The sequence below is a fragment of the Amia ocellicauda genome, chromosome 9, assembly GCF_036373705.1.
Source record: "Amia ocellicauda isolate fAmiCal2 chromosome 9, fAmiCal2.hap1, whole genome shotgun sequence".
Taxonomy (NCBI): domain Eukaryota; kingdom Metazoa; phylum Chordata; class Actinopteri; order Amiiformes; family Amiidae; genus Amia; species Amia ocellicauda.
The window spans coordinates 38,745,072-38,759,642 of NC_089858.1; the positions used below are offsets into that span (position 1 = coordinate 38,745,072).

Genomic DNA, 14,571 nt, shown 5'->3' on the forward strand with positions numbered 1-14,571 from the left:
CACATTAAATGCACCCCTATGAACTCTACCAGTAGGATATGATTCAAATATATTTTAAATGTCATTTGCATACATTAAATCAGGAATCTTCACTGTGCAATACAATTGCAATTCACTGTATATCTTATCTTAATCTAATTTCATGCTGTCCTTCATTTTTATATTGAAACCCCTAGTGTGATGTGAAATTGCTCTTTCCTGTAGCAACTAACTTTGTAGTTCCGTGTCTGCATAATGCTGTATTAAGTAAAACGGTCTCACTGCTTGATACACTGTGACACTCTGGGTTCATGTTACAACAGATACTGATTTCTGCAAGAGAGATGCTAATTAGGGCTCTCTCTCTTCACTTTGTATCTGTTGCAATAACGACCTGCTTTAAAGCTGCAATACACTGTAATTAAGCCATCTAAAACCCTTTCCCAGAGCAGTGATGTCTGTTGGTGGTGAACGGAGTTGGAATTAATTTTGAGAAATAGTAAAGTGCAGGAAATTGCACAAATGACATTGAAAGACAATTAGTTAATAAGTTTGCTAATTCCAGAAAAAGTTTCTTTTTAGATTGTATTTTTTTTTGTTTTGTAGTTAGTTTCTTTTCTGTATATTGCAACTATGAGGGGAGGGAAAATAAAAGATTCATGGTAGGGCGCAAAACCAAGCTCCAACATAAAAGATGCTAATTATATAGTGCCGCTGAATCCGATCCAGTACCACCCAGTATAATCAAAACTACAACACAACACACACCAAATGGCTCACCGGTTCTACAATATCTGCTTGATCAAGAACCCCACAAAGACTGCAGTTACATTCACATTTACATGTTTATTTAACGCCGTATTTTTTTTTTTTTTTCTTGATTTGTCATTTCATAAAAATAGAAGGTACACATTGAATTATACATGAAGGCTCCAACACTGAACGGGGCGCTTACTGCACATTTCTGTTTTTTTTTTTTTTTAAATCAGTATATTATTCATTATTTTCAAAACACATTGGGTACATTTTTTTTGTTTGTTACAGCAACACAGAAGTAAAATTCTATTGGCAAGGCTAAGACCTCTACTGAAATACAGCACTCAGGTGTCTAAGAATAAGATTTAAGCACAAGGATTGCATAGGTTAGCCACACAGATATATGCAAGAGATGCAACTGTACAGTGGAGGGAGGAACAGAGAAAGAGAGGTCTAAAAGAAAAGAGAGGGGGAGAGAGGAAAGAGGGGAGCAAGGGGCAAGGAGGTAGACGGAAAAAGGAAAGAAAAGAGCAATTTACAACATCCATCAAGAAAAGACTCTAAACATCATTCACTGACTTCCACTCAAGAACTGCAGTGCAGTGATCCACGTTCCACAGTTTTAGCAGGGTGTGATTTTTCAGCATTCCTGTTCTGCAGAAATGGCCATTTCAAATATCAGCATAAAATGGTATTGGAGTAGGTCTATGCCTCAAGACTAGATTCAAATTTTGAACCTTTGCCAAATGTGACCATCACAAATGTCCAAATCCAATAATGGTTGACAGCTTTTCATTAGATGTAGATGTTTAAAAGTCCCAGCCAAATGGAGAGCCACCACTAAACTTGGCATTTGTCAGTAGGGTCAAATGCAATTTGCCCTGATATTAGTTTAAATAAAGATGCCCTTTAGTCTAAAAGCATCATATGAATCATTTCATACCTAATGGACCAGTCTTTTTTTATTAAAGTCTGTAAAGTACATTAAAGCTTCTACACGCCTACTCACAAGGAAACAAATTTAACTCTGTGGCAGATTGGGTAAAAACAGGAAGCCTTAGGCAAACAAAAAAAACACTCAGGTCTAATGTTCACATGGCAGGTAGACAAACACTACTCTCTTCAGTTTTTAAATATAGCTAAAACTAAAAATAAGAAAATAAAGTGATACTTCCTGTTGGATTACAGTATCTAAATAACATTGGATAGTCCAAACCAGGGCAATTATTGGTCTAAACCATAGGGTTTATTTAATGCATGAAACTATTAAACAAAAAAAACAAAAAAATGTATACGGCAGATATAATCAATTGATATAATGGAAAAAAAACAGGCCAGGACATTGCTGTAAAAGAGATTTTTAATCTCGGTGAGTTATTTCCCTGGTTAAATAAAGGTTAAATAAAAAACATGTGCCATTTCCTAATGGATCTATAATTGGATCAAAGAAAAGATGACTGAAAAACGGGAATGAAGTGCTGCAACTCTCGAGTACTGGATTTCCAGTTCGAGAGCCCAGCTCTGACAGGAAACTGGGAACAGCCGCCTTGGTAAACTAATAAACAAACGCACAAAAAGATTGCCACAGCTGGGAAAGAGGGTTGCTTCTCAAAGGTCACTGGAGGGGTGAAACCAGACAGACAGATAGCTAGCCAGCCAGCCAGCCAGCCTCATCCAGTGAGAGGGGAGGTTGGAGACAGAGACATCAGGAATAAAAGCATTCCTTTATCAGCCCTATCTTGGGCAGAAGACAGGAAGGGGCTGAGAGCTGGCGAGGTCTCCAGCTCCCTCCAGCAACACCATTACACAAGCAACCATCTTAATGAAGGGACAGACCAGAGCAGACTTGGTAGAGCCATCAATGCAAAAAAACATACACAGCCCTGTTTGGGTAAAAGTGGATCACTGTACTGAACATCTTGCTTAATTTATATTTAAAATGATACAATCAATCATATTGGGGGAGAACTTATGATGCATTTCTAATGCTTAGGCCTTAGCCCTGGAGAACTAGGTAAATAAAATGTTTTACTTCTTCCATCAAGGGGTGAAATGTTTAAGAGAGAATGACACAAGTGTTTGTGGAGACTGATTGAGACTGGCATGCAAATATATGTAAATAAATCAAACAGACAGACAAACAAAAAAAAACTGAAGACAATCCCTCCTTCCTTTGACAATCATTAAGGAGGAACCAATCCACTAGCAGTCAAAAATAATCTCTTGCGTACACTGAAGACCTCTGATCATTTGAGCTGTAATGACAACACGGGATTGTCCAAATCCTCTCAAGGACTGAAGATGCTCAGTCCCTGAATTCCTGACTTCTGAACTCTGATACATGCCAGCATCATAGCAATTACTTTTTGACAAGACATTGTAGTGTGAGGGTGTTAGGCATTTATTTGATGGTGGCTTATCTGCAAACTATCATTCAACATTCATTTCCTAACCCTAAAGTGCAGTGATAATTAAAGTAGTTGCCTCATTTATTCTATTTTTACTCTTTGTAGACTTTGATTCAATTACATCAGCAAATCCTTTGAAGACTGGATCCCCCCCTACTCCATTCATCAAGGTGAAACCTAATCTCATACGCACCAATTCATTTCAATAAAACTCCTAATCCTCTCCACCTCTGCAGGTGACAGTTTCTAAATGTCAGAGAGCTGTTGAAAAGGGACATGGGGACTGAGCTCAATGGATGATAATTAGAGCAAGTAGGAGTGATTAGTTCTCATCTCGATGAATAGAAGTGAACACAATCTATAAATAGTACTTCAAGATGATGCCACTTTGTGAAAGTGCCTGATGGATAAAACATACAGATTGTGTGGAGAACCCTGCGTTATACTAATTACATTAAAAGAAGAAAATAAGTAACACTGGAGGGCCACTTGCTAATTAAAACGAATGCCACTGCCTCGTTAAGACCTGAACAGGATGGGTTTTATGTGCAGCAGTGAGTAAAAACAAATCTGAATTAATAGCTGGCTCTAAAAAAAAAATGGCAGGAAGAGCACCATAAACTAAAACAAGCGCGCCATACACACTACAGGGAAGCAAAAACGAGGAAACTGCTCCCTTGTTTTGCGGTTTTTCATTCCTTCAGACACACCACCTCATACAGGACTTACAGTACAGCCATTGAAAGCTTGGGCACAAATCAGCACTGGCCATTTGAGTGACACGGCCTGAGATACAGGGAGAGGCATCTCTAAGTTGGGTTAAACACAGGCTTTCTCCAGTGACAGTACTGGAAGTATGGTATTCCTCTGGGTTTCTTCAGCTCACCTAAATAAACCTTGCTATTTTAGTTTTTTTAAATCTAGCTTTTGTTGGTGATTTATAAGCAGTTCACGATGCTGTTATCAATTAATAAAATGCTTGATGCTTGATTTGAATTTGGTATTATTGCATTTTTGTATTGCTCATGTAACCTATAAGTCCCCCCTGCATAAGGGCATCTACCAATAATTAAACCAACTTTAATCTGGAAAAATAATGAGAAAAACAAAAATATAAAAAGTGCACACAATTACCACAATTTACAATTATCATCTTTTAAAAGGGGTAACCTAGCTAGAACAGCAGCAGCTAAGATTTTCCAATCTGTTAACAGAAGTAAAACTCCTCAGGTATCCTGGCTCTTGTTCTTACTTCCTGCTTTAGTGTTGTATGTCTGAACTGGAATGACCTTTCTGCGCCATTGCTTTTTCCGAGTCCTCACCTTTATTACTATCAAACGGGGATCTGCATGGAAACCACCAAGAACGTCGACATACAAAAATCAGTAAAAGGTCAAGCACACAGAGCCATTAAGACCGCTCTTTCGCAGGAATGGTATAAATCAGTCCATGTCACTGTTTAAGGTACAAACACACCATGACAGATCTTTCAGTCGACCATTAGAGTATGGTTTTAATTGGCATCCAGAATGGGTGATTACCAATTAGAGTCACATTACTAGAAGATCCCCGACTCCTCCCCTCATATTCAGATTTAAAAATCAGATAAATCGAAAACCAGAGAGAGCAGCTGCACAGTTCTCGTTTTGATTGCTCACAGAGGCTCCTGGTGGTGTAGTCAGCCTTGTTCATATGAATCCGAGCAAGTCACCAATGGGTTAAGAGCTAGTTAAGAGCTAGAAGAGTTAACAAAGGGGTCAGATCAACTGCACTGCATATTCAACCAGGTAGCAATACTTAAATTCCCATCAGTTAACTCCCAAGCCAGATTTTCAGTTCAGTGTGCCAAAGGAAGTATAGATTAGACCTAAAGGTGGCTGTTTTACAGTATAATAACACTGCATTATTATTATTTTCTTGACAGCTTGGATAAAAGGAACGGCCAACTACTCCATTACGTCTAAGGTAGACAGAAGTGTAACTAATACAGTAATGGCCTACAGGTTGGCAACAAGAACCCTTCCAAGTCCATCCCACTGGGTTCCTTGTCTTTAAACATCTGTTTTACATCATGATCTAACATGGTGCACATACATCATACTTGCTCCCTAGGTCCATTCATGGTCATTAACATTTTCTGGTTTACGTTCAAACCACTTTCTTACTTCATTAATTCAAATCTTCTTTAATAAATGAAACCTTTTTAAATGGTTTCAAACTACCACCACCACAAAGTGTTAATGGTCTTCACATATTGATTACATGAGACTCTTTAAATGTGAACAGCTTCATTATCCCCAATGTAGCTAAATAGTTTATTGCAACCATTAATTTGTATCTTTGCTAAGAGGAGAATCTACATCTCTCATCATGTCTATAAAATTAAACCAACTTGCCATTTTATCAGATGCATCTGATGCATCTTCACCTTTTAAAACATGACTTTTATTACACAAATGGCTTAAGCCAAGACAGTTAGGACTTAAGATATTGGTCAATAACTTTCTATTAAATCAACCAAAGAACAAGCTTCGCCCCACTGTCAAAGCTGGGCTGGAAAATGTGTGCAGAATTTCAAAACTAAATCAGATTCCACTGCTAAGTCGTTACTGGTAAATTGATGTAATCAGCTGTTCAGCTGAGCAGGGCAAATAAAAGTGGCATGGCACTGTGCTATAAATGCCATTGAAGCAATGTTCTAAGCAGTGTTCATTAAGTCCCTGTAAAGTAAGCTCAGTCTCACTCAAAAGCATGAACACACTGGAGTTATAGACATATCCGTGTGTGGGTCTATAGGAGTCATTCGAAGCATCCAGTATTCTGATACATTCACCCAAACACAAATATGGGATATGGTTTGATTATTTTAGTGTGGTCAAATAAAACTGACCACTATAGTTCCCGCCCTTTCCCCCCATTATGTAGCAGGTGATTCTGATATGGGTGTGAAACTCAACCTTTTACTTTTTTAGTGAACATAAGAGACACTGATGGTCTAAATTAACCCAGAGTCAATATAATGGTGATGTACTTCATTGCTTTCTCTCAGGGCATTGTTGACACCATGGTTTAAAGTACAATTTTCAGACTTGGCAAATTTTCCAAGCAGATCCAACAGAGGAGTGCTAGGGAACATGCACAAGGATGCAACAAGTCAGAACTGCAATAAAAGGTTAAGGTTTAACTAGCAGGACTTCAGAGGTGGATGCCACTGTAATTCATTTATGGAAATAGCCCGTTAAGGATTGAGCAGCGCCATGGGAATGGACATGAATGGTGGATGGATGGTTAGAGCTGCTGTTGCCAACATTTACTCAGAATAGAATCGATAAAATGTTAGAGAGACGAGCGTGAGTATTGACAGCAATACATTGTAAGAGGGCTTTGTAGACGGAGTCTCGGGTGTCGGTTTCATTAACATAAATCCATACATTTACAGTGAGCGTATGGACTTTTCCTGGAAATGTTGCCCTATGCCAAATAGTCAGGAGTGGCAGTATTGAAGAGTTCTTTAAAAAGCATGGAAGTGGATAAACCTGATTATGATGCAAGAACAATAAATGGTTCACTTTAACCATCAGACTACCTAGTCTAATATCAAGAGCTGGATTTTTATGTGGTCTAAATAGAACATTTACCTGACATAGAGACATGCTTCCCATAGCATGCCCAGTTAGAATTTCCTTTGGGTTGAAGATTTTGCTGGAGAGTGGCTTTAAAATGGATGAGTGGGCCTCATGCACCAGTTTCTAGATTGCATTGTTTACATGACAGCAGATTCACAATTCCCACTCTGGAGTGTCACATGTTGTGGCATTGATTTTGGGTTTAAATCTGTATCCCAACAAAACAAAAATATGTAAAACTGTAACCGGCCATAACCACCTTGAATAAGTCAGGACACTACCTCAAACAAATGCTGTCATGGTTCAAAGATGGTAACAAAGATGCATTTCTGAAACCGACACCCTGACCAGGACACGCCCGAGTTTCTAATTCATAAATCTGAATTTCTCTGTACAATCCCACTCAGTCTCTAAGTAGCCCATTTCGGGCACCTACATTTTATCTGAGAGTTGAACATTGAAACGAGGCTTTGCTCTAGCTTCCCAACAGAATTATTTTACAAAGATTTCAAATCTGAATTAAAGGAATAGATCTTTAAAAGTCTTGTGCTACCCACCCCTGTAAAAAACAACAACAACAAAAAAATATGCAAATACCATTTATTACACGTCGGCTGCATCAATTGTTTATGATTTGTTTGCATTCACAATATGGAGTTCACTGTGACATTAAGGAATTGTTCTTTTTTTCGGGGGTGGTATCCATAAGACTCAAGCTACAGTTCAACACAAGGACCCACTCTGTTTATCTTTCAGCTGAGTAACAATGCAAGTTCAGAGGAAACTGTCTTTATAGTGATCCATCATCCGTGATTTCATAGAATCACCATTAAAAACAGCTTCATCTTTGTGTGGTGGAGTATGCCTTTATGCTGAAACGTACACCTAGGCCTTGAAAATAAACCATTTTAGGATCCATTGCCATTACCAGAACAGCCATAGCAAAACCAGGATTGGTTAGAAGATCTGTGGAAAATTCCTATTTTGTAGGAAGTTTGCTAATGCCTAGTCTTAGCTTAAATCAACAGGAAACTAAATTGATCAAGGAGTCTATTTTAAATGAACAAAATGAATTGCCACAAAACTGTTTCAGTTCAGACTTTAGAGGAAAAATTACTAGAATGTTACATTCATTATCATAATGTGCCTATTTGTAACGTTGTTGGCTAAATGAGAATTACTGCAATATTTTTATATATATCAGGTATTGCACAATGCATTTCTTTTCAGTTTCTGAACGAAACCAAGGAAATACAATATACAGCAATGCTCTCCCATACAATGGAGTAGTTTCCCTATAAACATATCTTGCATTATTACAGTTGGTTCACTATGGCTTAAGTATTATGTTTTTTTCCTTCACTGATTCTAGTTGGTATTCCCAGATGAAAGCTAGACAGAAGTGGGAACAATGCGAGACGAGACAAAGGGGGGGAAAAAAGGCATGAAAAACGTCAGCATTACATCACTTGACAAAACCACTATAGCCTGGTCTCGCTTTGCTGCATACAGTGAGGAAAATAACAAAATCTGCTGCAAAATTTGTTTGTTCCCAAACACACACACACACACACACACAGAAAGCGAGAAATAAGAGACAAAAGACACTTGGAACAGGATAGAAGGGACACCATCTTCACACTCTTGAGAACAGCTTTGTAAAGAAGACACAGAAATAAAGAATTCTTCTTAAAACTATAATATATCATCGTAATCATAAGAATAATATATGTTTATATATTGATACTCACTTCATACATTCATTCTATAGCACTATCTATATTCACATTTATTCTTAACCGTGATATTTGAAATATCTTTTAAACACTTTTTATGTACTGTACTTATACTATTATTCAGAAAATAAAGGGAAAAAAGGAGGACATTTTTTTTTCCTAACATTGGCGTTATACACCAGGGTGTGTGATGAAGGGGTGCAAAGTTCATGATCCAGTTTGGTTTTTGCGGGTTTAACAATATACACCATTGTGAAGAACAGAGAACACAAAGTGAGGAGTAGGGTAGCAAAATGACCTGGAGGGATGATGCCATGGAGAGAAAATGGCCAATGCAGGGGAGTAATGAATGACAGCAGTGTAGGCCTGAAAAAAAACTGGGAGGGAATGTTCACTGTGGGGGCAAAAACAGACATCCCCCCTACCCTCCATATTCATAAATACATTAAAATCTGCCTCCATGTGAAAAGCAAGTTTCTCCTTTCCAATGGTGGAATCCATTATTGGTCCAAAGCTCGATGAAGTACATTAGCCAGAGCTCCATCCACACTAAGGTGGGGTATGAATGCATCCTCGATACTTGTCCAAAGTGTCCCTGGTCAGTTACCCCTTATACACACCCCACTTCAAAAGCCTCCTCAGCCTCCACTGCCAAGCATAGAAAATCTGCATTTCATTTCGTCAGGGCTGTGCCCAAATAAGTCTCAGAGACACAGGTATGCTGTGCCCAAGACCCCCCAACCTCCACCTTACATGCATAAAAAAAAGGCTATGACCTGCATTAGAAACCAATAAAAAAAAAAAAAAAAAATTCAGAATTACTTGAATGGCTTGATACAATCATGCCTCAAACTACATTCCCCTGCACCAGAGTAATTGAGTTTTCATTGTATAATCTTATGGATATTAATTATTATGATTTTGGTCTTGTCTGTACAGACTATGTCTAGAACAGCAGTTCCCAAACATGGTCACACTGCGACCCAGCTATTTGTGATATTAAAGTATTGCAGTATCCGCCACAATATGAACTATACAGCCAACATACATTTTATTGCATTTAAAACATACACATGCGTTCATACAAAGGGAACAAAATAAACCATTGTAGCACTTTGAATTATTTTCTTACAATTTTGATAGATTTTTTTTAATGTGGATTTGAGAGGAATGCGATAGGTTGTAGGACAAAAACTGCTGTGGACTGGCATCCAATCCAGTAGACTGGTGTTTGGGAACCAGTGCTCTAGAAGATGTGTTGACAAATATGCAGATTTATCATTGTTTCCAGATGGTGTAGGTCACAGAGCAAGAAAATATAAATGGGGGGGTGGAATCAAAATCATACAAGGAAAACAAGCTACTCCACTTCTAGGCAGTGTGGATGGATGCAAACTGCTCTGTGTGTATGAAAGCTTTCATGAATCTGAGAGAAGAGGAGAATATTTTCTTAAATCAAGCATAATCCTTTGTGAATCCTAGAAAATGTAGCATTTAAAACCTGAAACCATACGTAATGACAGACTGATCGTCGACACCAAAGACACCTCCAGTAAAGTGCACACAGTCGGGAAACCACTTGCCCAATTCTGATTCACCTCCCTAAATACACAATGACACATGTGTTTTGCTTTTTTCCATACGTGTTCTACAGCAGTCACCTCTTTCCTGGACAGCATTATAAGCCTATGCACACTAAACAAATAACTAAAAAAGCCAACAAAATCATAGTGGCAAAGACAATAGTAGTGAAAGAACAAACAAACATTATACCCAGTTTAGTAACAGGAGTAACGTGTACATGTACCGTAGTATACGTATACAAGAGTTCCATGCAAGAATCTTTTGTGGAATGGTAAGATGACATTGGAATGACGAAGAGCACTGTGGGTTTCGAAGGTAATGGCTGAGTGGGGAATATGGGTAATGTAGGCAATGGTTGAGCAGGGAATTATAGGGATTGTAGTACTGGGGTGATCATTGTTGGGGTTCTGGTTATGTACAAACACGGGAGGTTTCAATTAAGACAGTTGCAATCAAACACCCAAGGGAGCATTATTTTACAGAAGTATATTACACGCAGTGGAAGCCAGCTCTGCTAGCGGTAATGGGGGCTTTTTACGGTGCAACAGGGAGCATAAGAGATGTGCGATATACCTGGAGCAGTGAAAGACTATTTGGGGGTCTATGTACAGGTAATACCTTTGGCAAACTAAGTGCGGGTAACTAGGGATGCCAAGAACAAGTCTGTTGGTGCTAAAAGATCTTCCCAAAATCTCTTAATGCCATGCTTCCAGGAACTGTTTCTGGACAGCAGAATGTGTGTGTGTATTGAAGGAAAGGGGGGGGCTGTGTTGGTTGATGGGATTATCTAGTGCAACACTTCTTTAAGATCAAAAAGGACCATTTAAAATGTCAGCTTCAGAAATTAAATTATCAGAAACCAAAAAAATAAAGTATGTAGAAAAGTTAGTTTTTCCTAGACGGAAGTCTTAATATTACAACCTCATCAGCTGATTTTAAGGTATCAACAGTGGTTGTTTGCTCGATCTGAGCTCCAGTCATGAGACTGAATTCTTCTAGACAAGATTTTTTTTATAAAAAACAACGGCTGCCATTACCCTATCACTGAGTTCCACCTCTAATTTTGTGCCCCTGGAAAAAGCTGTGAATTTATGAGTAACCATCATAGATAACCAAGTAATTAGCAACAATGTCTTCAATTACAGTACATGGGCTCTACCGTACAACAAAGGATGAGATTCAGTAAAGTGATGGGGAAAGGCATTATAGCCATTAAATAGGATTAACAAATTGAATCGGATATGGAATACAATACTGAAATACCAAGTAGTAGTCCATTGCCACTCCTATTCATGCATCAAGTACAGGGCAATTTGTTCAGAATGGAGCAGCGTGTGAATGCATGCTTACAAGAGAAAAGGCACGAGAAGTCAGCCATCGTGGCGGCAGGTACTGTTCAAAAGGATCTACAAATTCAAACTAGATCTTCTACTTCTCTTGGCATCCCTAGTATTCCTAGAATGAGATGCATCTTTAACAAGAAGCTATGATGCTCTTGCCCGGTTCTACCCATAGCCTTTGGGCACAGCTGCTTTAAATAATTGTTCAAAGGAAATTACCACTGTTCTGTGTATCGACTATTGCTTACTGGGGAGGGAGACAAACGCACCAACACTATAAACACTAAACAATTGGCTAGAGCAATCCTGCGCTGTACATGGTACAAAACGAGTAAGAGACAGGGCTCTGTGTAGGACACTAGTTACAAGAGGTGGAGTCAAGGGGTGATTTCACAAAAGAAGGGCTAGATTGGCAGATGGAGAGATGGAGGGTTAGGGAGGTAGGGTAGGGTGGTGGTACGCTAAGCAGCGCAGACAGAACAAAATAGCGATGGAAAACGTGTGTGTGTAAAGGTACTGGTCTTGGGTTGGATAGTTTGGGGAGTGCGTGTGGGGGGGGGTGGGGGAAGTCTATTTTGCCAAGGAAACAGAATTGAGACGGGAAGAAGAGAGGCGGTGGCGAGCAGGGGGAGGACTAAATTAAAGTGACCTATTAGACAACCCTGCCCCCACCCCCTTCCCCATTCCCATCCCACCCCCGCACACATACGTCAAATTATAGGTGCAGACCCCCCAAGGAACCCCCACTACCCAATTGCAGAACGCACACTGCCCTCCCTGCCCTCTGCCCCCCACGCCACGCTACAGGTCGATGAGTTGGTCGACAAGCAGTAGAGACCGGGCCAGGTTGGGGATGCTTGATTCTGAACTGCCGCTGTTGTTGCGAGAGTGGCCACCTAAATGTGCGAGAGAGAGCGGCGAGGGGTGAGAAGAGGAAAGAGGAGAAGAGAGAGAGACAGAGAGACAGAGAGAGAGAGAGTGAGAGAGAAAGAGAAAGAGAGAAGGTAAGCAGGGTTGTCCCAAGGCCCTATTGTAGGGAAGGGGTGAACACTGCATTTGCTGGTTTCACTATGCCCCACATCTGAATGGAAAATATATCTCCTGGTGGGTTCAAGTTGGCCATAGGACATGTATTTCAGTTATAGTCTCCTTTAGAGTGCATTACATTTGTACACAAATGTAAATATTGGTGGCGCAATTAATCCAAGAAGGATTTCAGTTTTTGATTTTTAAGTTTTAAAGGTTGTGAACGGTTTGGCCTGAACACAACACCACAACATGGCCTGGCCAATTTTTCTAACACGTCCACTGACATCTAAGTAGTTTTAGAATTGGGCAAATTTCAATCATTAAGGCATAACTTTGATGTGGATCAAATGTTTGGTCAGGAGACAATCAGCAAATGAAGTGTTCAGCCAATCAGAGAAGGGTAGGGGGGGGAGTGTGTGGGGAAGAAAGCCTAGTCTGAAATCTACTAGGGAATCGGATTTCCAGTGCTCATTTTCAGCTGAGGACAGGGAGTGAGAGATCAAATGAAAAGCAGGGCAATATTCCAGGGATGGTAAGCCATTCCCAGTTGTGGGAGCTGTAGGCTCTTGTACATAAGCCAAAATCAAATGCTGCACTCTTCAAACTTCCTTTGATTAAGGATGTACAGAGAGGAATTACAATAACAGTGCAATTTGTACAAGAGCCTCCAGTTCAATTTGCAGTGGATCACACTGTATAATTCAATAGTCGTCTGATTTCTATTCGTAAATCTGCAGCTTGCAAGAACGCTTCTCAGTCTTCAAAACTTGAAGTAATTAAAAAAAGAAATTGCATTTTAATCATTATAACTTTATATTTTCTTTTAATTCTGCACTCATTGGACTGTGTTGGCATGCAGAAGGGTACAGAGCAGATGTTTGCAGAGGCAGACAGAACTCGGACCTCTCCAAGTGAGTGGCCCAACACAAGGGATCATTCTCCGGCCGAGGATTTAAAAAGCAGAGGGGGATTAGTAGGTTCGGCCAATGGGAGGGATCCTGCGTGCTTTTGGGGGGGCAAATGGGACGAGGGAAGGGAGAGCAGTCAGAATGGAGGGGACCTAGATCTTACCTTGGGTGGAGTTTTTGGAGATGAGCACGGGAATGGGGTCAAATTCGTCCTCGGTGCCTTTCTCCGAGCTCTCGGGCAGATCGAAGCCCGAGATGAGGTAAGTGGAGTCTGTAGCGGGAGGGGGTTAGAGACCGGTGCGGGGGTTAGTGTTGAGCGCTGAGTAAAGAAAATGCCATGACAGGACAGCACAGCTATACAGAAAAACAGTCAGTTAATGCGTATTAGTTAGACAGAGATTCAGGGTCACTGTTTTGCCAGGATTTCCTCTAGTAAGTATGTGCCCACTGTGAACACCACAGTGTACTGGCCTGGGCAGGGGGAGGGCCTGGTCAGTACGCTGTCCAACAATTTGTGGTCCTTATTATCACGTATAGCCCTACTTTACTGCATCATGTGCTACTCTTTACGCTGCAATACAGACATTAAATGTATGTGCTTGTCTATACCCGCAAGTGTGATACCTAACAAACTAGGTTATTAGGTATTAGGTAAACTAGCTCCTGTTGAACAGTGGCTGAACAACGATTTCATTCCATAAAACTGTTACAAACTAGTTCTTAAGCTCAAAAAAGGAAATGCTAATTCTCATTTGTAATTTACCTGGGTTTACATCTGCCAATCAAGGAGGCCTGATTGCTAACCATATCTCCCAAGAATATAACCACCATTGGAAAGTTTAGGCCATAGGGACCAGAAGGTAGAGGAGGTCAGAGTGGCCTGTGCATGGGAGAGGGAGTCGGGGGGAATCTTACCCGAGTGTGGCTGAGTGGTGGCAAGAGAGACGGGAGCGAATTCGTCCAGACAGGAAGCGGAACCGGCAAGGGTGGCACAGGCAGAGGAGGAGGAGGACGAGGGTGAGGAGACTGGGGGTGCGGCTACAGAGGAAGGTGGGGGGTGAGGGAGCAGAGAGCAGACCAGCAGAGAATCCTCCCCAGTCAGAGAGTCTGGGGCGGGGAAACAGGGAAGGGAGTGGGGGGGGGGGGGGGGGGGTGCAGTTAAACAGTAAGCAGGGAAGAAAAGAAAAGAAGGGGGTGGGGGAAGA

The 14,571-nt window shown here is 40.5% G+C and overlaps 1 protein-coding gene across 10 annotated transcripts in view; it reads right to left on the reverse strand.

The window, feature by feature from the left end:
• aak1b (AP2 associated kinase 1b) overlaps nt 1-14,571 on the reverse strand; it is a 71,180-nt gene that overhangs the window by 7,385 nt on the left and 49,224 nt on the right. For 3 of the 10 annotated variants that reach the window (XM_066714436.1, XM_066714440.1, XM_066714437.1), the window contains 2 exons: nt 14,282-14,473; nt 13,530-13,637 (listed from right to left, as the gene is read on the reverse strand). The exons of 3 other annotated variants lie outside the window; for them this stretch is intronic. In XM_066714436.1, the coding sequence (XP_066570533.1) occupies nt 13,530-13,637; nt 14,282-14,473 (300 nt within the window). Of the gene's footprint in view, nt 1-12,210; nt 12,326-13,529; nt 13,638-14,281; nt 14,474-14,571 lie in introns of those variants that run through there. 4 more of the 10 variants (XM_066714439.1, XM_066714441.1, XM_066714445.1 and 1 more) reach the window with 3 other exon arrangements.